At 39.6% G+C, this 27,995-nt stretch overlaps 2 protein-coding genes across 10 annotated transcripts in view; one reads left to right on the top strand and one right to left on the bottom strand.

Moving 5' to 3' along the window:
* Window positions 1–10: 10 nt before the first annotated feature.
* On the top strand, window positions 11–24,726 carry map7d3 (MAP7 domain containing 3). 8 transcript variants are annotated; one of them, XM_005722955.1, is made up of 20 exons: window positions 11–154; window positions 10,180–10,281; window positions 10,617–10,697; window positions 11,106–11,269; window positions 11,536–11,647; window positions 12,089–12,172; window positions 13,126–13,233; window positions 13,970–14,071; window positions 14,477–14,575; window positions 16,341–16,466; window positions 18,268–18,383; window positions 20,390–20,517; window positions 20,612–20,829; window positions 22,207–22,336; window positions 22,649–22,934; window positions 23,135–23,188; window positions 23,284–23,353; window positions 23,541–23,688; window positions 24,038–24,324; window positions 24,411–24,726. In XM_005722955.1, exons 1-20 carry the CDS (start codon window positions 109–111, stop codon window positions 24,416–24,418), a joined length of 2,469 nt encoding a protein of 822 aa, XP_005723012.1. In that variant the 5' UTR covers window positions 11–108; the 3' UTR covers window positions 24,419–24,726. The 8 variants fall into 8 exon arrangements, with proteins under 8 accessions (XP_005723012.1, XP_013763729.1, XP_013763730.1 ...); XM_013908275.1 differs by having other exon boundaries at window positions 18,244–18,383; XM_013908276.1 differs by lacking the exon at window positions 12,089–12,172 and having other exon boundaries at window positions 18,244–18,383.
* Window positions 24,727–27,207: 2,481 nt separating this feature from the next.
* fhl1a (four and a half LIM domains 1a) overlaps window positions 27,208–27,995 on the bottom strand; it is a 12,365-nt gene continuing 11,577 nt past the window's right edge. For both annotated transcript variants that reach the window (XM_005722953.2, XM_013908267.1), the window contains exon 6: window positions 27,208–27,848. In XM_005722953.2, the coding sequence (XP_005723010.1) occupies window positions 27,694–27,848 (155 nt within the window). In that variant the 3' untranslated portion in view covers window positions 27,208–27,693. The remainder of the gene's footprint in view (window positions 27,849–27,995) is intronic.

The raw sequence follows: 27,995 nt of genomic DNA, 5'->3' as shown, positions 1-27,995 counted from the left end.
CTATCTTTGATGTCCACGTCCCCGTGGTGTCCGAGTCCTACCGGCTGCGCTGGGTTACGCGCCTTTGCTTTAGAAAAAAAACACACACAGAAGGAAAACTTCATAGAAATGGCGGAGGGTGCTTCGACTCTCAAGGGCTTGAGAGCCCAAATGGGTAAGAAATATGTTGGCAGTTGTGTCTATTTGTGAACCGCTTGTGTCTTAAGGTGTTGCACTCACTTTCTAACATTTGCAGTCAACTGCCGCCTCTGACCGGGTTGTTTGAGGGGTCAGCTTTTCTAGCTAGTAACGTTAGCTCGCTGCCCGGTTATGAGCCGAGTATGGACGCGGAAAATATCTGCAACTTCTTCCCACATTAAAAGTTACACGTTTGGTTGATTTTGTTAGCTGATGGTTGTGCTGATAACTTTTAAGGGAAGCAAATGGACTGTTCTAACTCGCTGTAAGTTAAATGCGTGCAGTTAACGTTCAGCTAAAGCTGCAACTATACGTCTTGCAGCCTGAGACCCGGTTGATATGCCACTACTTCTGCATTGTCACCTTTCACGCAAATTAATAACGTTGTACAGGAAAGTGGTTTTATGTGAGTTTATCGGAGTAGATAGGCGTGCTCTAAATTCTTTGTGAACTAAGCTAGCTTCTGTGTAACTGGTAAAAATAGTACTGGTTTGGATGTCGTTGCTCTTCGCTCCGAGAATCCTGTCAAACGTGGTCTTCTGTTGATCTTTGTCAGGAAGCTTTTTCTGATCGGGTCATGCATTTTCTAATAGCGGCGAGCTGATTTGATGCCCAGTACAGAAACCAGCAGGCAATTTATTTTCTCCACCCGTGGATCAGGCGGTTCATAGTGTATCAGCAGTTTTGTAGCTTCCTGCTTGAAACTCATCTTATCTTATGTTAAGTGATCTCTTCCCTCTCCCACATTCATTGTCCCACATTCATGCTTATTTGCTGACATATGGCATAACCCCCTTAGCGCTCCAGGGAGGGCAACTATAACAATGTCTGACCTGAATTTCAGATAAAGCTGCACTGTCAAACTGTCAAACGCTGAGCCCTGAGCTCTCTCAGGACTGTGTAGCTGTTTTTCCTTAAATGCTTAGATGCACTGATACTATAGTTTTGGTTGGACCAGCAGCCATGTGTCGCCCACTGTTCTGTTAAGCAAAATGCACATTGGCCTTTTGGAGATTGCACTATGTACAAGCTGAAGTCTATCAGTGGGGCCATCCAGATTTGGACGTGGATGTTTACTGTGTTTGTATCTGCCTGTATCAATGCATGGTTTGTTATGGCTGGCTGAGCAGTCAAGCCTTTTTTTTTCCTGTTTAAAAAAACCCCAAACTGTTTTAGCGTAAAAATGGATTTTCTACATACCCAGATTGGGTGTAGGCATGTTTTACTCCTGGCAACAAATGGATCACATTCTAGTGCCGTTCTTCTTCCTGTTTTCTTTCATTTTTCCATTCAGTGTTTTCAGTCTGGCCCTCAGTTCTGTGGTGGGTTTTTTTGTTTGTTTGTTTTTTCTTTTAATGAATATTTCTACCAAGTTTAGAGGTATGCGTTTGTGTCCTAGGCTTTATGAGGAGTTAAAACATGTCTTCAGCAAAAGTCCTTCAGTCAAAGTGGAGGACTGACAATAATAAAATAATGCTAGGAATCTAGCTCATGTACATGGTCATTTCCACAAGAATGTGAGAAAGGAGAAAAGTACCCTGCTATTATGAAGCGAGATCACACTGCTGCAAGTAACACTGCAAGGTTGTCCGGATCCTGGCTTAACACATGCTGCAGCAGAATTAAAAGCATGAGAAGTATTTCTGAACTGGGTTAGATTTAACCAAAGGAGGAAATGAACCACCCTCAATTTTGATGTGTAGCTTCTTGGATCTGTACACTTAACTCTGGTTGTGTAGCAGAAGTGCCCCATCTTTTGATTTTTACCTCTTAAAATGATTGAGAGGATGTGTTACATTTTCCACACTCATGTATGCACGTACCAAATGATTTGAATAGCAAAACATGCTAATTTGTATAGACTATAACTAACCTTAGACTAACCCCAGGGTAGTTTAGTTCATGAGGCGTTCGTTTGTATGTTTATATATTGTTGGTACTTCATTTTACGTTATCTAACACTAATATTTCCATCTCCACAAAGACAGATTCTCTACCAGCTTTGGTGAGCTGGGATAGCTTACGGACAAATTTCCAAATTGTCCCCTCTTGAAAGTCTTTGAATAGAAAGTTTTTGTGTCTTTGGGCAACATGTCAGAGCTTATTTCAACATGGTTCTCGACCTACACACAGCAACAAAGACCAAACGCATGAATAAAGGGTTCAAGAGATGTTACACAACAAGTAAATGTCAGATATTCAGGGATTTTGGCTCTTCCACCACAGAAAAATTACAAAAAGTCATGGATTAATTTATCTAATAATAAACATATTTTTGCTTATCAAAGGAGGAAAAAATAAAAAAATGTATAGACTTCAAAAAGCTAACACATGCTCTTTGCTTTCAATGTCTGCACATCAATGGTGCGGATGTGGATAGTCACTCCTCAAATAGTCATGAACATTAGTTCCACACTCTTGGCACCAAGAATGTTTTGGTTCAATAAGTCTTCTAAACTGTATAGTTTAAAGTGTGGTCGACTTGGCTGTACTTCTTGGGGTTTAATTAGAAATCTAGAGAATGTATATATTTATATTTTCTGCTTTTTTTTTTTTTTTTTTTTTAGCTTAACCCTATAGGACTGAAAAATAACACAACACTATAGGATATGAGCAGTATATAATTATTAAAAATAGTGGATGTGAGAATGATTACATTTGTTGATGTTTATTTTTTCTGTGCAAGACAAAATGGTCCACTTAGAGCAGGAGACTCTCTTGGAAAGTTGTCATCATCATCCTGCTGGTACTACAAATAGCCTGGGCTTACCTTTACATGAGTAGGTCTTGGTAATCCCATAGAAGATTTAGTGTGTTTGTGCGTGCGTGTTTCTTAGGCATCTATCAGCTGTGTCATCCATCCTGAAATTTTGTGTTGGTTGGCTCATTGTGTAGGTAACCTTTCAGTCAAATATGATAATTTTCTGAATTTTTGAAAAAATAAAATTAATTGAAAAAAATAAAGTAATCAGTGGTTCAGGTTCATGTTTGCCTGCATATTTGCATCTGATAGTGATCAATTGGAATTACAAGGCCATGTAGTCAATATCAAATGTTAATCCACCCTTATATTTAGCAACGTAGGCACTTCCTGTGCAGCAAGCTATTTAGTTGCACCATGCTGCAGGGCACAATAAAGAGTGCAGTTGAAAGGAACCATGGAAAGAAAACCCTGATCCACTGATCTGACTCTTGTGTGTCCACTATACTAATATGTGATGGAAGTTGTAAAAACATGTCTTATGAGTATTCTTGTTGTTAAGAGAACTAGCATTTGCCTCTGACTGTTATGATACAAGGCTGACTGGCCTGTTTCCTGTTTCATGTTTTGTTTGGGCTGCAGAGCTGGGTCATTATCAGCCCCCCTGGTGGTCTTTACTGATGCCACAATAATCCATCAGAAGAAGGCAAATCGTATTCAGTCGACAAGTATATCTGCTCTTTCTAATGCTAGAGATTCAGCATCACAACAGAAGTGCAGATTTATATTAAATGTTTGTAATATTTTATAGAGTAGGCAGTGCAGTGGAGTGGTGGCTGGTAGTGTTATGTTACAGCAAGGTTTGAAGCCAGCATGTTGTCTTTCTGTGTGGAGTTTGCATGTTCTCCCACAGCCTAAAGACATGCATAGGGATCGGTTAACTGGTGTGAGTGTGAGTGGTTGTCTGTGTTAACCCGGCAACAGATTGGTGATCTATCCAGGGCATATCCTGCTTCTGACAGCTGGGATAGGCTCTATCCCCCCACCCCCTAAGTGTTAAGCGTTAGATTAATTACCAGCTAAAATTCACAACTTTAGACTTTATGATTGCTGTTTTTGGAGATTGAATATTATCTGCAGTTTTTTTGCTTGTTGGTTGTTTTTTTGTTTTGTTTTGTTTTTTTGTCCCACATTTTCAGCTACCGGTGATTCTTGCTCAGAACATCTGCAGTTATCAATTCCTCTCCAAACAATTGAGGAAAACATCACTCTGAAAATATATAATCTATCAAACAGAGTTTGAACAAACAGTCATCCACAGCTTTTATCTCTTGCATGTGCCGTTTGAGACAGCTCATCAGCATTCTTCTGGTTTTGGCCTGATAATGGTCATCCCAGAAAACACTGATACATTATCAACATTTGAACTCTCAAATTGCAAAAAGATTTGAAAGTTCAAAGAGTTACAACAAAGCATTTCAGATAGTGTAAAGAGGATTGTGTATAAAAAAAAAAAGTAATAAATATATATATATATATATATATATGATGTATGTTAGTGTGTGCAAATCTCCATAGTGATGGAGGGATGAGTGAGTGCCTCTGATTGGCTCTTTTCATATATATATATATATATACACACACATACTTTTGCATTAAAGTAAGTGAATCTATGACTAAATGAGCTTGTAAACCCAGGCTCACAAGATTCGATATGTTTAAAATGCTTCCCCAGTGACTGTTAGAAAAGTTTCAACTTACAAGAAGGACTCCAAAAATATTTTAATCAAGTTATTTACATGTTTGTTGATTGCCATCAATACTCATGTATTACAATAATAAGAATGATGATAATAATAATGATGATAGTTATACTTTGACAATGAATGCTAAAGATGAGTCCAGTAGCTTACTTGGTTATGTAGGATTTATGTGCCATCCATTTAGATGGGTTCAGAAATATCATGCAAATATTTCTGTAACCCAATGCAGACTCGTCACGGGGTGACTGCTTTTACTGCCTCACATTCTGAGCGAGGAAAAAAAACATGCTCCGTCTCATGTCTTTAAGGTTTTGCTGAGTCGTGGTGTAGCAGGGATGATGTATGTTAATGTGTGCAAATCTCCATAGTGATGGAGGGATGAGTGAGTGCCTCTGATTGGCTCTTTTCATTTCTATGAGCACACCTGGCTCTCTTGAGGTCTGTTGGGAAAACAGTGTCTCTTCTCGCAATCTCATGAAAGCACTTTAATCAACACATGAATGTGTCTGATAGCAGAGATTTGTCTCATTTTTTTCCAAGATGCATCTCTCGCGTGGATGTATTTATATATATTTTGCTTATTCCTTAAAACTACAGTCACTACTACTGTGACTGTGGAAGCCAAAAACCCAGTAAAAATTGATTTTACAGGTGATTATGCTGCACGCTAGTAGACTTCTTTTTTTTTTTAGCTTAACAGCTGCTGCCTCCTCAGTTTGCACTTTCTGTCATACTTCCCTCTTTGCAGACAGTACAGTTTCCTGAAATTACAATCTTGAAGTATGAAACCTACTACAGAATGACCAAGGTCAAACTTCATGCTTGGATTAGCAGCTAAATTGTTTACATTGTTTTATATAAATATAGCATTTCATCACCCGCTTTATAAACGTATCCTTATTCTGCTGCAGTTTGTTATATCACCACCATTTCATTAACTGTTAATAAAAACACTTTAAATTGCAAATTACAAATTTGATATGATTTGACACTGAGTCCTGAGTGAGTCTTCAGGCTTGGTTTGTTTCTCTTTGTTGTAGCTATGACTCATCTAATTTCTGAGTCAGTATGATCCTTGATACAGGCATAAGCATGAATGAGAAGCACTTCACCTGTCCTTGCTGTCTGTAACTTAATATCAGTTATCTTGTGACGGCGTACCCCATTGTTTTTTTCTGATTTTTCACTCTAATAGGGAAAAATATGTTGATTGTAGAGTTATAGAGGTTTCATCAGTGTCCAGTCATCCATATTTTAGACACTAGTAACCAAACGTATAATGTAAACTCCTATAACTTTAATAAAGATTTTCTATTACTGTATTCCTTGTGGAATTGTATGATTGCCAAGTATTTGTTGCCTAATGACAAAAAAATAGTGACTGATAAGTAATGTATGAATCCTCTGTCTATTTACGAGTAATCTGCTACGTGTTGTGTGACAGCAAAACTGTTTAAAGTGCAGTCAAATCTTTCGTCATTTATTGACTTCTCCAAATGGAATGAAGAGGAGAGTCTGAGTACAAAAGTGAAGTGACTTGTAAACATCTGAGAACCAGCTGCACACTTCGACCCTTCATAAACGTCTCTGACTGGAGAGCATTGAGGTTGCCGTTTGGATAATTGGTGCATGAATAGTTAACCTGACAGGTCTAATTTCCTTTGCTTCACTGGGGTAAACAATGTCTACGAAGTCAACAGTTCTTACTGCTAAGTTTGGCACTGTTGCATTGTGTAAGAAGGGTCCATTGTCTTCTCTGCCTTACAGAGTAAGGTAATACTTGTAGAGTTGATTTCTATACAAGGAGAACATGCTACACTCGGAAAACCATTCAGTGTCTATGGTGGGTGAGTGGTTTGCTCATAGCAACCTGGTGAAAAGCTTTGTTTTCTTAAATTCAATCTCTCTGGGGCTGCTTCTTTTAAAGCTGTCTATAGTATATGTTACCCTGGTGGCAAATAATGTGGGATTATGAGGGTTGTGAGAATTCAGTGAGCATTCAGTGAGTTTGAGGTGCTGGTGCGTGGCCTGTCATGATGAACCGGAAAGAGAATAATAGCTGAGTTGATCACAAAGAGGAAGAAAAGCAAAAACACATCAAAGATAAAAAAGAACACATGGAAAGCACAGATAATGCGTGCAGGGGACAGTTTTCATTCTTTTTTAACAACCAGTTTTACTTAAGTATCAGTACCGAATAGTTCATTGTATCTTATGACTTCTGTCTTCTCAGCAGCATAGGGTTAAACAACAGGGCCAACAACAGCACAAAGACAACTGAGAGTAGCCCACATTACCGGTTGTTCCAAGTATTTTGACAGTACGCCACATGATGGCTACAGCATGTAGACGTAGGTTTGCAAAGCTCTGTGTAGGACGGGCAGTGATTCAGTCATGGAGGTTTTGAGTGTGAAGCAATCTGAGTAGCATTAAACTTGACAATGGGTTCCTCAACCCATGCATTCATCTGGGTAGCAGCCGGCAGTTAATAATTGAAAAATTGTGCGTTTAAATTACTATTTGTAATACATAGAAGACGGTAAAGACCAGCATCTTGCTTTATCCACCAACTAAATGAAAATAGATTTAGAATAAGGACACATGATTCATGTTAACATGGGAAAACAAATACTGGATTTGCTTGATGGTATCATTGTTTTTTGTTTTTTTAATTCAAAGAAAAAGTACTATGCTTTTCGCATGAGCAGTCTAACAAGATCAGGAACATTTTTTCTTCAGTCACTTAGAATACCTTTGTGCGACAACAGTGTTGCTTCCTTAAACAATTATTGGCTCTATTTATCCTACATTTTTATAAGGTCCCAGTTTGTTAGTACTTAAGGAGCTCCTTTGCAACAAGAAATCTCCAGAGCTTTCCTAATATCTCCAGCATTTTAACTTTATTATGACATTAGTCATATGAGATAAATTGCTTGTGTTAAAACCTGGAGAGAGTCTTTTCTGGATCTTTTTTAAAAAGCATATGAAAAGTTGTTTTCATAATAGAAAATATATATTTTTAAGATTAACAATAGGATTGCTTAGTTGCAGTGGAGACGGTGAGATGCTTTCACAGTCACAGGACTATCATTTTGCTCTTTGTCAGCATTTATATAATGGCAACAAGAAGGGAAGAAACTGGTAACTGATACTACAGCTCATAAAGCTTGATCATGTCCTTCATGTGCGTCCTTCCTGACTTTCTGTCCTTTAACCATACTTTTTTTTTTTTAATGAATAGTTTTGGCTGAAGAAAGGACTATTGACCCTGCGATAGTTTGATGGGAGAGCTGATCTTCTCTTGGAGTTAGACTTTTTATAGGACAGACTGCACGCACATCAACTGTTAAAGCAATGATTGTGTTTTTGGGTACATGTGGAAATTAGTCATCAGTTGGTTTTATGTTTTCTGGATATTTTTATACTTATGAAATTTTGTACACCTGTGGGCGCACATGCTGTATACCAGGAAGCTAACAAGGGCTTTATTCTACTTTATCATTGAAGCTTGTCACAGAAAGCACTGTATGAATAACTACACAGCTGACCACAAACATGGTTGAATAACTGGATTGTTGTATAGCTTCAGATCTATTAGATCTCTCCAGATTTACCATTCATATGGAAAGCAAACAAAACAGAACAAAAAACAACTTATTCAAATTGTTTTGGTTTGAACTAATGGTTTAAACAGACTGTACTTGCTGTGCTTTGGGCCTTAGTATTGCCCCCTTGTAAGGTGCTTGCATGCCATCAAGCTCAACTTTTAGATCAATGTCTTGGCCAAGGACCCTTTGCCATCTAAAATAGACCTCCGAACAGACTAAGACAAAGCAACCAAAAACTGTTCTGTTATCTGAACATCTTTTGAGAGATAAGTGCCAAATCTTAGCAAAACGTAACTGGTATTTAACAAACATTTGGATGTTTACCAGTGGAAGCCGTATTCCCTGCAAGGTACTGCTGACATGTCCAGAGTTTCCTGTTGCTGGATAAGTGATTAGGAATACAAGTGTGGGTTTTTTTTTTCTTTGTGTGTGTCATGGAAACAAATACAATTTGTATAACATTAGTCTTTTGGTCCCTCATCACACTGTCTTTTAATTGATACTGGGCTGCCACAAACGATTATTTTGATAGTCGACTAGTCACCGATTATTTTTGTGATTAGTCGACTAATCAGATCATCATCCACTGGAGTAAAACTTACAGCTTATTGCACCAGCAGCATCTGCTCTTATATAACTATCATTAGCTTACAGCTTTAAGTGTTTAAGGTATGTGCTAACTAAAAATAAAGACAAGATGATAGTTTATTAAATTTTAATGAAATTTGCAGATTGTTTCGGTGAAGTTTAATAAACTCCTTGCTTTCTAAAATATAACAGGACACTGGAGTATATTCTCGAGCATCTCACACTTCTGATAATCAGCTGTCTTCTTGACGTTTATTCAGCTGTGCAAAAACTATAACTTTAATCTCAGCCAAACCGATTTACTCAGGAACAAATAAAATACTAAAAAAAGCCAAATAATGACATTTTGAAGTTATCTAAGTGACTTATATATATTTAACCTGAGTAGTGAAAGACGGCAGTGGGTTTGAAAGACGATCTGCCGGGAGTCCGGTGTTCTCACGGCTCTAGTGAGCCTAGCCCCCGCCTAGCTATCGAGCTAGTGGGTAACAGACGTCTCCGAAAATGTCGGAGCGCTTTTGAAAATATGTGGTGTCTTGATAAACTGAGCAGATATTTGAGGTTTACACAGCTACATTCTCGCCTGAAAATATGTTAAACGTTTATTTTGTGACCCAGAAAGAATAATAAGCGTAATATTAAAACTAACTAGCTGCCGCCATTGTTGTAAACTGAGCTGGGCTGCGCTATGAATTCTGGGACACAGCTTCTTCTTCTTCGGGGTTTAACGGCAGCTGGCATCCTTGTACATGCAGTGCTGCCATCTTCTGTTTCAGTCCGTTATTACACTCTTAAATCCTACTACTCATTCCTGCGTCTTTTATGATCTTACAAAGCTTCAAACGACGCGTCGACTATTAAATCAGTCGTCAACGATTTTGATAGTCGACGTAATCGTGACTAGTTGACTAATTGTGGCAGCCCTAATTGATACAAATCAAATCATTTGAATTTCTGAATCTGGAGTTTTTATACCCATGATCCAAACTGGAATTGACAGATTAAAAGTGGCCACACCCTTTTGTAAAAGGCCATCTTTAAAATGGTAGTGAACGATGCACTTATTCGGTCCAAATCTCACCACACCAGCATAATTCTCCCACAATTCTCAATGTGGAATCAGAGATGGTGGAAGTATAACACGACATTGTGAGTCTACCTTTTATGCAGACATCAGATCGGTGCTGTTACTGTGTCTACTGTTGGCTTTAAAAGCGCAATAGTGTTGCATTGCTACCTCTTTCTGCCTTGCATACACTTTATGCAGAATAGGCAAAATAGTGGCACATTATTCCTGCCTTGAACAAGCTGTGTAAAAGGACTTGTTTGTTCTCTCATTCAGCTGCAGCTGCACAGGCACAAGCCGAGGAAAGGCGCAGCTTGGCGGGAAACAGCCCAGGACCTACAAATAACACACCAGCTAAACCTCAGGGGTGCAGGCCAGGTAAATGACACTACATCTTGACACAGAATCAAACTGGTTATTACAGATATTACCCTCTCGTGAGGTTATTGTCGTCCATAATCTGAAACATTAGATGCAACTCCCAATCCTTTTCTGCCATCCTCTCAGTGTGGCTTAATGCAGGTAAATCTTAGTCATCACCTTATTACCGTAACAGTTGACAAAGCTCATTAATGAGTCACATGCACACATCTGCCTGCCTGATACAAAGCCTTTGTTACGCTATGCTGCATTGTAATCCACCATCAAGTTATATGTGTAAGTATTCATGCACATGCTTTACCTATAAACCACATATGCACGTGTGCCTGCAGTACTTGACGGTGCCACACTTAGAACAGACGACAGACTGCGGGTGGCAAAAGAGAGACGTGAGGAGGCAGAGAGACAACAGGGTAAGAGGATAACCCCAGTTTTGGGATTAAGATATTTTAGCCAAAGAACTATAGTAAATACTCAAATAATCTGATATTGAGTTTATTAAATGAGCAATGGTTTTATTCATTTTAAACAAAAATACCTAACAATTGGATATAGCTGTTAGCTGCAACCCACCAATAGAAATCTTTCATTTACTTAGTTTGGTCTTACTAATATGTTAATTCAGTACAAATAATAATAATAATAATAATAATGGATTGGATTTATATAGCGCTTTTCAAGGCACCCAAAGCGCTTTACAATGCCACTATTCATTCACTCACATTCACACACTGGTGGAGGCAAGCTACAAAAAACAAACAAACAAAAAACAACAACATACTGACGAGTGATTTCTTTGTACTGCATGCTCATATTGCCAGCTTTACGAGAATCTCAGATCATGGAGCGGGAGCGCAAGGCCAAGCTGCAAGTGGAGCGTCAGATGGAAGAGCGTCAGAAAAAGGTTGAGGAACAGCGAAGGAAGGAGGAGCAGAAAAGATTGGCTGTGGAGCAGAAGAGGAAGCAGAAACAGGAAGAAGAAAAGGTAGCTTCAACACGGGTGGAAGCAGAGTAATGTGATCTACTCAGCAGCGTTCACTGCTGCTCAGCTGACATTTGTGACTAAAAGAATCTAATTTACATAAGAACACAGCTTACACTGTTTGTCTTCATATTTTTAAAGGACCATCACCGTGCAGTTGCCCATGAATTGTAATACAGTTATGAAAGCTACAGATCATCTTCTGTTTGTTTTGTTTTAGGCTCAAATGTTAGTCAGCTGCAAATGACTTGCATTTTTTCCCTCCTCAGGAGCACTATGAGGCAGTGATGAGGCGGACGTTGGAGCGTAGTCAGCAAGTCGAGCAGAGGCAGAAAAGATGGTCTTGGGGAGGACTGTCCACAGACTCAGATGGACGAACAGGTACTTTAGTTCGTCCTTGATAGTTCACAGTGTATTGTGTGCTACACCACAGCTGGGATGAAATTTGGCCTAAATCTGAAAGCTGTTCATTGCAGTTTTATTTATTTATTTATTTTCCAGCAGCTAATGCAAACAACAGATAAAACCAGTTGAGTCGTAGGCAGTTAGTTTACCCACATCACAGCATTCTTGCTTGTTGTCTGATCAAAGCCCTCTCAGACGGCCTCTCAGCCCTCATTTTACCTTTCCGCCAGAAAATCAAACCAGTCCGGTGTATGTGATGATAGTCCGGTGTTCAGATGATAATCTGAACAGTTTGTGTCAAGCGAAGGATGATGACTATCAGCCATTTCTAACCTTCATCTCTTTCACTTATTTGAAGGATATGTCATGATGTCATATGTTTTATCGCTCTTTCCTGAGAGCTGTCTTTTCCCACAGGAGATTCTGATGCCAGTGCCTCATCTCCAGTAACTATAGTTATCTCCTCTCCCTCACCAGAAAAGCCACCAAGGAGTCATCAAGGTTTTGTTTGTTAATATTTAATTCACTGGTGTAGCTTCACAGCATGGGTAGTCACTGGCTCTCCAAATGCACTGGCAATGCTTCCTCCCAACACCTTTGTTTCCACCAACCTCATGCAGTTTTTTGTTTGTGTTATTTTACTAATATTTTTTTCTTTAGAGCCTTTGAGCTATAGGTTTGGTTACTGGTCACTTTTTCCATTGTTGTTTTTGACATTGTAACTAATCAACAAATTGTTATATACCCAATACATTTTTTTGCAAAGGCAGTCAACCTATCCTTAATGCTCTGAAGCTGCCTTAACTGACATATGTATGGACACAGCTTATAATCATAAGAACTAGAAAATCTATATAAAAAAAACCCCACAGGCCTGAAGTAAGGACATGAATGCAAATCGTTTTTAATATTTAAGGATTTTAAATGTAAAAGCCATTTTATTCCTGAATTCTGGCTGTAATTGCTCATTCCTATTGTTGTGCATTTCAAGATCACATGGGTGACTTTGCAATAATTCCTCTTTGAATGGTATTCCAAGAAAGCACTATTGTATCTGGCACAGACAATATGTTTATGCTCTGCTCTTGGAGGGATTCAACATAAACATTTTTTGTTTACTAACTAACAGCAATGCCTGATTCTGAAATCACAGTGGCTGTGTTTTGATATTTATGCTTATGGCATGTACTGTTGTCGATTCGGTGTGTTGCTGAATGCCCTTTTTGTTAGTAGCACGATAGCATGATCAATTAAGTTAATAGGAAAATTCATCCCCAAAGACAAATATCGTTTGTGTCCTTTTATTTCAGGTGCATTAACTTATAGCCCTTTGCCTGTTGGAGGTATTGAAATACAGCAGATCATTTTACTCCCCTTTGTAAACCTAAATTCCCTCCCTTTTGCCTCCGGTTTAAATCCCGCCTCCCTTGTCTGTCTTTCCTCCTCCCTCTTAGTGGACAAGCGCTCCACATCCACCACAAACCTGAAACAGCCGCCTGAGGCTGGCATGAGCAAACGCCTATCCTCCTCATCTGCCACCCTCCTCAAATCACCTGACAAACGTAAGTCTCCTCGCCTCCCTCCCTCCCCTCCTTCCTCCCTGCTTCCATCCTACCCAGTGCTGCAACTTAACCAACAAAAGTGTTTTGTTTTTGTGTGTGTGTGTGAGAATATTTATGAATGAGCTTTTTCAGGTATTGTACCATTTCTGAAATGGAACAAACTGAATGAACTCTGACCCCTCTCCTTTTTCATATCCAGGGTTTAACAGACTCACTGATGCAGAGAGGGATTGGTAAAACTGCTTTAATCTGTTTCTCATTCCTGATTCCAGATACTGCCCAGTTCTTCTGCATACATTCACTGCATCTCTTCGGATTCATTAATCAGTAAATAGTTTTAAGGGCTGCTGAGCACCAAACGATGATGTTCATGAATATTCTCTTGTATTATAGAGAGCTGTCACTCTTCTGTTACAATATACTCAATCCTGTTTTGATTCACATAGAATATAGTAGAAGTGTACAAAAAAAAATCATGAAACGGGTATTTGATTTCTACAGGAAATAATCAATGCAGATGGGTGAATCACATCTCTTCACAGCCTCTTCAGGCTGACAGTGTCATTTTTATTTTCCTTTTCAGCATAACTGGTTTCTCTTTACTTCTCAGCTTGTTTCATAATAAATTATGCCACCACTCTGAATACAATATATGAATTAATTCCAAAATGTTGTGTACCAGTTACAAGCTAGTCTCGTTATTTCACCTTTGGGTTATTTCATCATTGTCCCTCAGGTGTTAAGCCAAGGAGTTCATCTTGTAACCGGTTACCTAGCAATGCCAATGCTGATCAGGCCAGTAAGGAAGACGACAAAAAGCTTCAGGTGGAACAGACAGGTGCAAAAGATCCCCTCTTCATCTCGCATGATACTTTAATAACCAATATTGTGTTAAATACACAATTTGTCAAAATAATGCATCATTTATTAAATACTCAGCTGTGTCTGAAGATTTGCTTATTGCTTGTTATTTTGTTGAAACTCTTAAAGAGGCTAAAAGTAGTATTACAATAGTCAGCTCTGATTTAGGGAGAATGAGCTAGTGTGATCAGATGGAAAAGTTGAAGCTCGTCTTTGTATCAAGGCTTCATCTCTTAAACTGGGGCATCAGCTGCTGTCAGCCTTAACCCGGTGACTCACATAAAGCAAAACAAAGTGCACATGACTTGTAGACTTTCTTAAGGGTTTCCTTGTTGACTCCCCCAGTGCCTGCTTGGCTATAACTCCACTCTCATGTTCCCAGGCCGTTCTGTGAAGAAGAGAAGTTCCTCCCTTACGCGAGTAAGTCTGGGCAGAGCACAGACCCCTGCAAAGCCTGATAAGGGGACAACGGATGATCAAGGTGGCTAGCATGAACAATCAGCATGCAACACTCATGCATCTGTCTTTAAATAATAAGCATGTGGCTCTGATGCTACTTCATCATTCTGAATCCTCTTGTATTTTTAAATCCTTAACAACGCTGACTGCTGCTAAGAGCTTTTAGGGATAATAAATCTCATTTATCTCCTTTCAGACTTATGAAGTTCAAGGTTTTTTTTTTTATGCTGGATCTTCTTGCTGCATATGGCCTTTTTTTCCCCCATTCATGTTCTCATTTACCTAAATGCTCATTTACACCCATGTCAGATGCAGTTTTCTCTACACTGCCAGTTGTCTTTGATTTTCTGGGAATGTTATGCTTGTTCCATCAGTCCTTTAACCTTTTTGCTGTCTTGACCTAGCTGATGCTGCTCTACGTCACATTTCTCACTGGAAGTGAATCTTGTTTTAACCCCCTTTGTATTTTATTTTTTTATCTTTTCATTTTTTTCAAGTGTTCACTAAGGAAGTGTCTGTTGTGTGCTCTGCTTGGACTAACACTGTGTATTGTTTTGTTGTCACAAAGTGTTGATTGTTTTCTCCCTCCGACATGACGTCATAGGTGGATTTAAGTCACTCGTGCTTCATTGCGGTGTGTGTCCGTGCCATCCCAACTTAGCAGCCACAGAGCACACAAATGACCTAAGCAAATCACTGTACTCTGTGTGTTGCTATTAACAACCAGTGCTTTTATTTGTTCCGTAGCCAAACCAGTCTCTTTGTATGTATGAAACTAAAGAAAAAAGCTCTTGTCCTCTATTCATGTATGTTCTGTGTGTTTAATCTGAGCAGTAGCACAACACATAAGCTGTCTTCCATACTGAATCAGCATTTTAGAGTTTAAATAGTTTTTGGTTTTTTTTCATAATTCTACCCTTATTACAAAAATAACTACAGAAATTATGACCTGGATATAGAGTAGGAAACGGCAGGAAGTCATGTTGCCAGCCTCAACGGGCAGCCACTAAATGATTAACAAAAATCAGGTCTGTCAACAACACATGTCTCCTCAGGAAGGGGCTATAAAAGGAAGTGAGAATCTAGAATCTCCTTTTGAAGAGCTAACATTTAGGTACATGTAGCAGAAACAACCTATTATAAGCTCCAAATATTTCTCAGTTGCATTTTTTTTTTTTTTTTTTTTAAGTATCAGCAGCAGCTTTAATGGGGAATTTTCTTAGTGTCTTAGCTAGTGTGCTTTTAGAAGGGCTGTAGTCATCCTCTTTCTTTGCAGGAATAATTTGGACCGTTTTTTCTATTTCCACAATAGAGAACATTGCACAGCATTAGATGTAGCACTGTAATAGACATGGTCACTGTTCTTTTGTTTCTTCTTCTCTTCTTCTTACCCAGTATTATTCTTCTGATTGCTTTAAAGTCATTTCATAATTTGTTTTTCCCTTCAGCAAATCCTAAGGAACCATTACTTTGATGAGCTTTTCACTAATCACCTACCAGGCAAACTCTTTTATCAGTCTCAGTACTTTTCCACGGTCACCTTATGTACTGTCTTTTATTGAGTATCCTTCTTTATCTCTATATTTATGAAAGTATAAAGACAGTTTATAAGGAACCTATCTAAGACGAGAGCCATTACCTTTGGTTCTGTATGTTGATTCTTTTGTTAAATCACATGGTGAACTTTGTTTCTTTACTTTTATTCCCCATTCTCATCCACTCTTTCTATCTTGGCCTTTACATTCTCTTGCTTTTTTCCGGTGATCTGTTTTTTTTCGGACGTGTAGCTCGCAGGCCACTGGCCACTACTGTGGATGGAGGGGTCCTTAGTCGCCTGCTCACACCCACCCAGGCCTCACTAGCTAGGAGCAAGAGCGCTGCCGCCCTGTCCGCTGAAGGAACAGATGCCCCAGGTAACCTCCGCTTAGGAGACCCTGAAAGAGAGGAAAGTTGGCCAGGGACAGACCTGGTTACCCTCTCGTTTCATCAGTAAAAAGTCAACCTAGGTATTCCCATTATCAGTTAACTAGATAATTTCATTCCACTGCCCAGATGCACTTTTGGACTTTTCAAAGTGATTGGTCGCTTCAGAGTTTTGACTGCAGTTGTAGTGATCAAATGTTAACGTGTGCACAGTAATTAATTATAATAAATAGCACGGGAAAGTGTATTTACATTCTAACAAATAAACTGACATACTCACACACACGTTTAGTTTACATGCATTTCCAAATCTGATACAATCAGTTGTTGTGTGCTGAGCTGGGCTGTGCAGGGCAGTCTTGGTCAGGAGCATTTCTCTGCCTCAGAGTAGCTTCAGGGTCCACACTAGGAGATTTACTCTAAGCTGCTTACCTATTGGTTCTTGTTACATCAAAGTAGGTCTGTTGTGCCATTCCATGAGTTCTCATAGTGAGGCATAATATGTGTTGATATTGTGGATGCTTTAAAGCATCCTGTGTGGGTTTTTATGTCGCCCTCGATGACTGACATGCCTTAATGTGAATAAGTTTTTTGCTGTGGTGGTAATGATCAATTGCTCTATAGTGGTTGACAGCCTGCAATGATTAACATACAACCACAGTAATGAATACCTCTTTTTCCCTGGTTGACTGTGTGTTTTTATAGGTAGGAAGGGGAGTGTACTGTAAAGCACTTCAAAGCTGCAGCTGCATTTCTAGTGTTGGTTTTAGGCTGTGACGTTTATTGAGTATTGAGTGGCCATTACAAACCTGTTAGAAGGTATAGATCCTCTGCTAAGTATAGCCCCAGTAGAAGCATGACTCATCCACATTAGCAGCAGCTCATTACAGGGTAGGTTTCATAGGCATTGCTGCGGCGCAGTATAAACTCTGAATGAATTTAGTGAACAGGCTGTGGCAGGGAGAGTTCTTTGGGTCTTGGGATTATGATGGTTAATCCCTCAATCTGACACAGCAAGCTAGTGCACAGCACCATTTCCTCTTCTAACTGCAGGCTAGACTTAACCTAATTGCTAAAGACAGTGTGTTAGAGCCTTTGCCATTACAGTGTTATAGTTATTTCTCAGTCCTGTCCTGAAACTTGAAAGGTCGGTCTCTCTCTGATTAGGAACAGTTACAGCATGACAAAAGAAAGGCATATTACTCATACTCTAGTTACTGTACTCGAACACAGCAAGCAGTGCTATTTACATTCACTATGTGTTTAACGTACTAATAAATCTGTGTGATTTTTGTGTGTGTGCAGTGTCAGTGTGTGTTCTACTTTGGTGGTGGTAGGTTTTACATAATGTGTGTTGTGCTGTGCTTATGGTGCCCGGTGTTTAGATTTGTTCATGTTGTATCCAGAAGCTGCAGGGTGTTTGGGTTTTTCGCCACATTGTTGCTCCCTGCTTGTTATGTGTCTCCAGTAATTTCCAGCCCGTCCGGAGTTTCAGAAATTAAGCTATTCCCTGCGTAATGAGCTATATCTAACAAGTGGCTTTTTTTTTTTTTGTGCTCTCTCTCCTTACAAAAACCTTTCATTTCTTCCATCCATCATTCTCCCTTCCTCATTCCTTCTTTCCCCAACCTTACCTCTGTATTCCCCCTCTTTTCTTAATCATTCACTCCTTTTGCTTTTTGCTGCTTTGCTGCCCAATTTGGTCGCTTATCACTCCTCCCATTGGTTGTGCTCCCATGGTCCTGCGATGACTGTGTCCTTTACCAGAGTGTCACCTGTGTCCTCGCTCAGCCTCTGCCAGCCCATTGCACCCACCCCGTGGTCCAGTGCGCAGCCGCAGCAGCGACCGACAGAAGAGCAGCATGACCACATCTGTGTCAGCCGATGGAGCCCTGGACCCTTCGATGGTATGAACACCTTCGTTTTAATAACTGAACTTAGCTTTTAATCGTTGATCTCAATTTTAAAAATGTTCTCATGTCAGAAAACTGAAAAATAATGTTCGATTTGTTTAGTATCACTTTGCATTTGCTGATGGAGTAACCTGGATGTAGGGCTTTAGCTGGCATCTCCTAATCCATATCCAAATTTCCGAGTGATCATAGACACATTTAGGTTACACATTTGGTTGTGACTATAAGAACGACAGGGTATGTTATTCTGCTCATAGAAGATGTGCTTGAAATAATTTAATGGAGTTTTGATTATATTACATAATTTAAAAAAACATGTGTAGCAAAGCTATGGTTTTATTTCTGTGGGAAAGTTGTTAAATTTTGTTTGGAAATCATGGACAGAAAAAGAGGGAGCACAGCAAGTAGTGCTATCTACAGTGACTGTGTGTTTAGTGTACTAATAAATCTGTGTGATATTTGTGTGTGCAGTGTCAGTGTTTGTTCTACTGTGGTGGTGGTAGGTTTTATGTAGTCTGTGCTGTGCTTGGTGTTCATATTTGTTCATGACAACATGGATCTGAACACTGTTTACTGCATGACCAATACTTTTTGGCTCATCAGTTCAGCCACACTTTTTCTCAGAAATCTTTGTCGTCATCCAGAAGCTGCAGGGAGTTGACAGAAAATGAAAACTTTCCTACATTAAAATTTGTGCAACAAACAGAGTGGCATGGGAAATAAATTGCCCCCTTCCTGATTTATTAGTGAGTCGTCAATGCACATTTGGAGTATTTGTGATAGGTCGCACACTCTTGGGAAGGTGTAGAGGTTTCTTTATTTGTGGATAATGGCTCTTGCTGTGGTTCACCGGAGTCCCAAAGCCTTAGAAATGACTTTGCAACCCTTTCCAGACTGATAGTTGTCAATAACTTTCTTTCTCGGCTGTTTCTTTAGATCGCAGCGCTGTGTGTTGCTTTTCGAAATTTATTAGCCCACTTTATTTTGTTAGACAGTTTCTATTTAAATGATTTCTTGGTTCAGCAGCTCTGACATTAAGCATGCCTGGGTGTAGTTAGAGAAAATAAACTCAGGTTTCCATAAATGTGATTAATTACAGTCATCTCATCATTTAAAGGAGGGTGGGTTACTTTTTCCACATAGAGCCAGTTAGGTTTGGATAACTAACCAGTGATCTCTGTCTAATATTAGAATTTGTTTGATCTGAAACATTTAAGTAAGACAAATATGCAAAAAATGCTTTTTCATGTCACTGTATATGCATATATCCTGCTACATTTGCCTGTCAAAGTACTTCTGCAGGATGCTAACCATAGGGAAATGTTACTCATGCAGCTGCTCTTTGGACTTTGCTGGTCACTCATTTAAACATGGGCAAAATTTCATACTGCTGATGCTTGAGGGTCTTATCTGTATGGTCTCACTTGTTGGTCTGCCGTGCCTGGTTCTCTCTCAACCTGGCTTTCTTCCTCCTTCGCTGTGGTTGTGAAGGGCTTCATTGTCATAGTATGAAACAAAGGGATTCACAGTGGCCCGATTATGGACAAATCAGGCCATGCAAAGCAGACCCCACCCAGACCGTGGGACCCAATGTCAGAAGCCTCTGACTTTTCTCACCATCATGTTATCATCTCTCCTCAAGATGTACTGAATGGATAATGTGGATAGTTGGAATTCAAAGACTTATATTTGTATTACATCTCAATAAAAACCAGTGATTGTTTTAAAGTTAATTTTCAAGACCTGCAGCAAAAGTAATCTACAAAGATTTGTAGTGAAAGAGTACGGTGAGGAGTTTGTTACAAAGTAGAAGCTTTTTTTTTGAGGGGGGGGGGAATTAAATTATCACTAAAGAGCTTTGTTTTTATATATGTTCTATAAATATTTCATAATACACAAAGGATTTTGTGGGAATTGGTTTTACGTTCTTGGAATAACCCTATTTGAGAGTGGTTTCATTAATACTGTCTCCACTTGTCCTTTTTTTTGTGAAATTACAGAAAGATAAGAAGTTAACATCACCTGTGGGGCAACGTCCTGCCTCCCCATCCACTCCAGGTCGGCACCGTTCGCCATCGCCTGCCCCCAGTCCAGGTCCAAAGAGGACTCCTTCGCCTTCAGCACCCAAGTAAGACTCCTGCACAGGATTTGTTATGAAACACATGCATTTTCATTTGGTTTTAAGTCAGAAAATAAGATGGCACACACAATTTCTTCTGCAGGCAAAGCCCTAAGATGCGCCCAGCCTCTCCAGGCGCAATGAAACAACGCCCACCGTCTCCTCAGCCTGCATCAACCAAACCCCCACCCATCCAGAAGCCTCTCGCTCCAGCAGGACCACCAACCTTACGAAAGAGGAACTCCAAGTCCAAAGATCTATGTCCTGTTCAAGCTGTGGCTCAACAGTCCTCTGATTCCAGCAAGACCAAAGACAAAGATGGTGAGCAGTTAACAGAGAAAGATTGCTTTATGTACTGTGACTTAACAGCTATTGTCACCTGGCAGTCGGTAGCAGTATTTGCCAAGACTGTTCATTATCCTGCAAACCAGGATGTTTGTTCACTGTATTCAGACATACATTTCATTTCAGCCAGTAAAGCAGGACAAGATGATATCTTTGTAAACCAAACTAAGTCTTAAGTCACTAAGTTAAAGTGTTTTCGGCTAATGTACTGCAGCACGTCTAGTTCCAGGTGATTATCTCCAGGTCATAATGACATATCCCTTTTTTTCAAAAATGTTGCTTCTGCAAAAAGACAGTTTGTCCTGCACGTAGTTATTGGCACATGCTTCATTTACTGCATTCAGAGGAAACTGCAAACAGAATTTGTGCTTTAAGCACAAGGGAATCACAATCACTGAACATGGTTTTATAACATGTCATTTTATTTTAGTAGACACACCATTATTGGGATTGTGTTTACATATTGCAATAAATCTCGGTGAAGCAGAAAAGGTAGCGTTTACCACCTGGAGTCGCATGCTTTAGACATTTGGATTTGCTGTTTCTTCTGCCACCTCCTGGCAGGGAAAATGGTTTTCATATGGATTTACATGCAACCAGATATCCACTGTGTGTTAAAAGCTCTAAAAGCATGGTCCAGTTTAGGTTGCACATTTATTTTTAGGAGTGTATGAACAGCATTTACCCTGTGTCTGCTGAGATAGGCTCCCCAATGGCTGTTTTATGAGCAGTTAAGAAAATGGAAGGATGGGTTTATTCAACAGTCCAGCTGATAGATTTGTCACATTGCTTACTATGGCTTAACACACCCAATACACCCAAAACATAAATGGATAAATGGCTTGATGTGTTAACCTTTGTTGTCTAACCTCATGTATGAATTCCTGAGGAGAGTACTTCACTCAAAGCAAAGGGATACTCTGGGATTCAAGTTGAACTTTATCAAGACACTTTCTTCACTGTTCTGCTTCTGTCTTTTCTGTCATGACAAATTCTTTGTGAGCTTTGTGAGCCGCTGGTTTTCAGGACTGTCTGGAAGTCACAATAGAAGTAGCAGTGCGAATCCTCGCTGGGAGAGTATTCAAGAGTGTAGTCCAGGCCTCAAAAGGCATCCAGTATGAATCAGGGGTATGATAATGGACATGGTCTGATACTTGAGGGCAAAGGTATACCTGATGAGGGGATGGGACTTTACCATGTGTTGATGAAGGTCGGTGATGGTAGGGATGATGTGCTGCCAGAGCTTGATTTGAGAAGAAAGGTTAAAGTTGAGGTAAATCAGGCCTGTACAGCATTGACAAAGTATCTGACAGCAAGTCCTCAACCTCCGAATTTGTCTTTTCCACCTGTCAGACTCAAAGGCTACGTCAGGCACCAACTCGGCTGCTGAGGCCGCCAAGATCCTGGCAGAAAACCGTAGACTGATGCGAGAGCAGAAAGAGAGAGAGGAGAAGCTTAGGCTACAGAAGGAGGAAGAGGAGAGGTAAGGTTATTTGAGCTGCTGGAACTGTGTTCTTGTTTGTTCCACAAGTTATCATCATAAATTATTGTTTTTATTGTGTGTTGTTTGTCTATATATGACAGTAACCTCATTTATGACCACAGCGTAATACCATTGACAACAAAGTTGTTTAATAACAACAGTAGTTTGGAGCTGCTTGTATTTTATAGCCACATGTGCGATTTGCATTGTTTTAGCTAATGAAACAGGCTGAGGCATACTGGTAATGAATACGAATAATTTTCATTTGTCAGGATACGTTAAATTAAGAGGTGCCATTTTTGACTATCTTAGGTTGAGAAAAGAAGAAGAGGCACGATTAGCAGAAGAGGCTCGATTGAAACGTCTGGAGGAGGAAAAGCAGCTTGCAGAGGAGAGAAAACTTAGGGAAGAGGAAGAGGCTCGCCTAGCAGAGGAGGAACGGATTAGGCTGGCAGAGGAGGAAGCACAAAGGCAGGCTGAGCTCCAAAGGGAACGCGAGGAGGCCGAGGCCAAAGCCCAGGAGGAGGCAGAAAGAGTTCGTCAGGAGAGAGACCGCATTATGCAGCAGAACCAACAGGAGCGTATGGAGAGGAAGAAGGTATGATGGGTGCATCAACTTTTTTAATTTTTGTTTTGGGCCTTGATTCATCGACGTGTCATTAAATAATTTTGTTTTGACAAGAAGTTACATCGAGAGTCAGTTTTTTAACCATCAGTCCTCCTTTACCCAAGAGTCCAGATCACATTGGTAAAGTAATTACTAGAAATTAATTTCTAATCTAACTCTTTCTGTTACAGAGAATTGAAGAAATAATGAAGAGAACTAGAAAAGGGGACCAAAATGATTCAAAGGTGAGCTCACATTCAGTCAACCCATTTGGTCGTATTTGTGATTTTTGGAAAATTCCTTCACAATCAAGGTCGGTTAACATTTGTCTCCTGTGTAGAGAGATGATGATAAATGCACACAGGAGAATGAAGATGAGGAAATGGACCAGATAAACTATGAAACTAAAAGTAAGAGTTCTCCAGTCTTTTTCAGCTAAGAATCTAAGTATGCTGAGCAACTTTCATTATTTGTCTGTAACTGCGAATGTATCTTCTTACTTTCAATGTACTTGCATATTGCTTGTGTAAAATTACATATATTTCTATGTGACTTGTGACATGTCTAATCTGTGTTTTCATTGTCGCCCTAATACAGTAACAGAGATTGACAAAGATGAGAGCTGTCTGTCCTCCGGTGAGCCTGCAACAGAGCGAGAAGAGCCTCTGGGCCACACGGACGAGACATCAGAGACAGACAAGGAGAATAACAATGGCACAAGCACAGATGAGACTCAGGCAGAAAGGTACAACTGTAGAGAAACCAACAAAACCCACAAACTGAGTTACGTTTAGTTTAGTCTAAAACTGCCTCAAATAGTTGGCGGCACTTTTCTTCCTCACAAAATACCTCGGTATTACAAGTTAGCTAACATGTCAGAGGTGGGACAAGTTTTGGTATGTTAGTGAAGCCAAGGACTCCCATCTCATATTTTACCGTTTGGCTTCTAACATTTTACAGAGAAATACATAAAATACATTACATTTCAGATCTTTTTTTCTCTCTTAAGAATCAGATTTTAGTTCAGATGTATTTCTATTAAAATACAAACACCTATAATAATCTCTTACTCTCCCTTGGTTCCCCTTCTTCAGTCCAGTACCTGAGGGTCGCCTTGTCGAGGGTTCTGAGTTCACGAATGAGCAAGACTCTACCAAGTTGGTCTCCACAGTCAATGGAAAATCCAACCAATGGAGCTTTGAGGAGCTCATTGACCTTAACGGCCACTCCAAGTCTCGACCCCTCCTTGAGGCGGGGGACTGTAACAATGTCTTGATCAATTGTGACGGGAGCTCAGATGGAACCAGAGTAGCCTTTGAAGACAATGAAACCCCCATCAGCACGCTGCATTCCTCCAGTCAACCCATAGAAGCCCTGCCAGGTGAGCTGTCAGTCGCTGATGACTCCGATGCTGCCATTGTCTAACTTAACAACTGACAAGAACTCTCGTGTTTTATGTCCCTCCAGAGATTTGACGTCTGCGGCGTCGCTGAGAAGCCTCTTATTGCTGCACTCCTAAAGTTCCTGTCCAGTTGACCTCCTTAAAAATTCTGTCAATTCCAAGCAGCTTTCTCCCCTTTCTCCTCCTTTTCCAGAGGGAGGAGCACAAGGTGAAGTGGAAAGACCACCCAAGTGCTACGTTTGCACCCTACATGATGAGGAAACTATGTATTGAAAGTATATATTAATAATTGTGCTTCAGGGAAATGCTGTCTATTCTTTCCACATGCTTACCCTGGGTCTTTTTCCTCTTCCTCTTGTGGTTTTTAGTTCTCCAGATTTGATTTTTTTTTCTCAATTTTGTTCGGTTTTGATGATTTTTTTTTTTTTTTTTTTTTTTTTAAAGTGTTTGCTTTTGTCAGGGGTGCGTTGTTATAATTTATTAATGTTGGCTTCTTTGATATTGTAATTATTGTTATCAAATGTTTAGTCTTTTTTTCTTCTTGTGAGAATATTCCAGGACACATGCACAATAGATTTTGTGAATTATTCTTAATTAATGGAAGAAATTGTTATACGTTCTGTTTTGTTGGGGTTTGGTGGAGGTGGCATCACAGGTTCTCCATGTGACTGATCTAAATTTACTCGACAGTCTACTTTTTGCAGCAACATGGCCTTACAATTTTTTTCCCTCCTTTCTAATTTTTTAAAACAATTTTTTTTCTTGCATGCACAGGTTAGCAATCCCTGCTAACCTCGGGATTGGCTGTGTTAATACATTACTTGACTGGGCTTTTGCCATTTCATCCCCCTCCTTGATTTTTTCCCCCCCTTTCCTTCTTTGGCCACTAGAGGGCTTCAGCAGCACAGCAGTTGCATTTGAAGGCGAACCATGTGTAGATCCACATGTTCAGTAAACTTTTTGCACTTGTTTGAAGCTCACGGTTGGTTTAGGTTTTCCTTTTTGTTTCTTTTTTTTGCATTTGTATATAGAATACAAGTTTACTAATATTGTACTTTACAAGAGTTGTAGCTGGGTCCGGTTTTAGTGTCATTTGTGGTGACTCCTCCAACTGTTTGAATAACCATACCTGTAACAGCCTGTCACAACACAGAGGTGAAATCCAGTAGTTTATTTTTAGCTGCTTCTGAGCTTCTTGACATGGTGTTTGTTACTAAACTGAAACTAGGAATCAGGCTTTCAATGATCCGGTTTTAACTTGAGCTTTAGTTCCCGCTTTGTGATTCATTCTTCTGTGTGCTTCATCATCAGTTCCACTTCTTTCCAACTAACCACCATCTAAATATCCTGTCAAACTAGCTGCTACATATGACAAAATGCATTTCAACTATTTTTGTAGTATACAATTTTGGCTGTTGGTTTCTATATGAAAATGCATTTCTACATATATTTAAGTGTTATTATATTGTGTAAATAATCAGTATTAGGCAAATGAAGCCATGTTTAGGATGGAGTGGCTCAGGTTGTGGAGAATTCAAGAGTCTGTGTAAATGACTATTCGGTTTCAGTTTGACTGGTGCCGTGTGACGGGATTGCCAGGTTCTGTTTGGCCTACCTGGCAACCTTTATGTCCCCTTTCACAAGAGCTCAACAAAACTGGGTGGCAATCTACTTTGTTTCCTAAGTTTCAGCTCTGTATCTGCAAGCGCTAATTCTAAATTTTGCCTAAAATAAGACTGTTGAGATTTGGATGACAGACAGAGCCATTTTTGTCCTTACAAACACATCTAAACCCATGATATGAGTCATAGATGTGCCTCTCAGTGCTTTTACTGTCATCAAAATGCAATTAATGTCACGCAAAAGGATGTAGGGGTGTTGATTGTTCGTTGCAGGTGCGTCTGCTCAGGATTCAATTGTTCTACTGTAGAATAAGGAGGGCACTTCCACCCGACAAAACCTGACGTGGGTCAGGCTGGTTGTCTGGTTCTTTGTTATTCATGAAATGTTGAATTTCTTGATGCTTGAAAAGTCCAAGCACGAGGTTTGAGACCTTGAACTTTTGCCTTTTTCTCTGCTGGCTTACTAAACTCTCTCTGTACATATAAGGAGTCTGAGCTTTTTAGCTTTTTAGCTTTGATTAATAAGCTCAAAGAATGTAACAGACTCCATAAACCGTCCTGCAATATTTACCACGTCTCTGAGCTTACGCGCTTTTAGCCATCTTATCTTTATTCTTCTAGGACGCATGAGACTTTTTGCACTGTCACAAGTTACCCTTCTTTAAACAAAGCACGTATCTGAGGACTTTACAGACTCCTGGGGGAGCTGTGTAAACTTTCATAAAGAAAAAGTCATTTATGTAGTTCTGTCACTTATTCCCATCCAGATGTTTTAGCCTCATTCATAACCTGAGCCTTAGATCTTTCATACTCCACTTTGCTTTCCTGAATACACCTAATGAGTGGTTATAGTTGCTGCTTGAACACATACGGTGTCTGCATGTTACAGGGTATGGATGCAGAGCTCACAGCACGTAGTCCTCAACATCATCTATAATGTTAGGTTAGAACGGTGCCTTAGATTAAGATTTAGTGTGGGTTGTTTGTTTTGGGTTTTTTTATTGTTTCACAGTCAACTAAGAAAGCTTCTCCTTACCTCGGCCTCGACAATCATTCTACTCAACAAGGGCAACTTTGTGAATATGAATATTTCTCTAGACGTTTTACTAACAATGCCCTGTCCACATATTACATTTGTACTGTAAATATATCTAAAGTTTACTGAGATACTGACTGTTAAAACAATAAAGCCTTGAAAAAATGTGTTTCCATTTCTTGCTGTGAAGAGGAAAAATGGGGCTTCATATCAGTTTGTTTTTATTCATGTTTTGCATTTAATGTCACTCATTAAGAATACATGAGCACTTTATATTTCAGCATGGGTTCATCGAAACAGTTTTCTCGTTTTCTATTTGTGCATTCAGAGATGTAACAGACTATTAATCAAAGCTGGTATGTATTAGCAGCAGGAAGCATATTAAAAGCATTTTTCCCCCCCAAAAGATTCCAGTAAGCCACTGAAAAGACTTTTGTCTCAATAGGCTCTACAAAATCCTGTATTAGATATATAGTGCACATCACAAACCCACAAAGAAAATATGTCATGTTAGTATCCAATCCCTGACTCTGAAACAAGCTGCAGTTATGTTTATATAGATAAATGCAAGTTAATTGACACAGCCTGTAGTTTGGCAACCTTGCAATTTTTATTTTTTTTTGTCAAAAAGTCAGTTTAGGTGTTAACTCCACATCATCAAATTCTCAGATGCACAACAGTTTGCACATTTTACAGCTTCTTAGCACAGTCGGGGCAATAAATGTGCTCTCCATTGATGACAAAGCGCTTGTTGGCCAAGGAGAGGGAGCACTTCTTGCAGTTGAAGCAGTACTCATGCCAGGACAATCCCTCATAGTTGACCACATTGGTGCCGTGGCCAAACCCTGCACAGAGACACATGAGGGTGTTTTTTTTTTTTAATACAAAAAAAAGGATGTTAACATAAAGCATAGGTGTCAAACTGGCCCACGGGCCAAATTTGGCCCGCAGCCTAATTACATTTGGCCCGCGAAGCCATACCAAATTACTAT

This window comes from Pundamilia nyererei, unplaced genomic scaffold, assembly GCF_000239375.1.
Source record: "Pundamilia nyererei isolate P.nyererei 1_Seehausen unplaced genomic scaffold, PunNye1.0 scaffold00008, whole genome shotgun sequence".
In the NCBI taxonomy this organism is placed as follows: Eukaryota; Metazoa; Chordata; class Actinopteri; order Cichliformes; family Cichlidae; genus Pundamilia; species Pundamilia nyererei.
This window is presented reverse-complemented; position numbering and strand designations above follow the sequence as displayed.

Coding starts and splice junctions, on each gene's coding strand:
- map7d3 (XM_013908275.1), top strand. CDS start 109: ATGGCGGAGGGTGCTTCGACTCTCAAGGGCTTGAGAGCCCAAATGG. Junction 14,576..16,340: donor GGGGACAACGGATGATCAAG/GTGGCTAGCATG, acceptor TCGGACGTGTAG/CTCGCAGGCCACTGGCCACT. Junction 16,467..18,243: donor TGAAGGAACAGATGCCCCAG/GTAACCTCCGCT, acceptor GTCCTTTACCAG/AGTGTCACCTGTGTCCTCGC.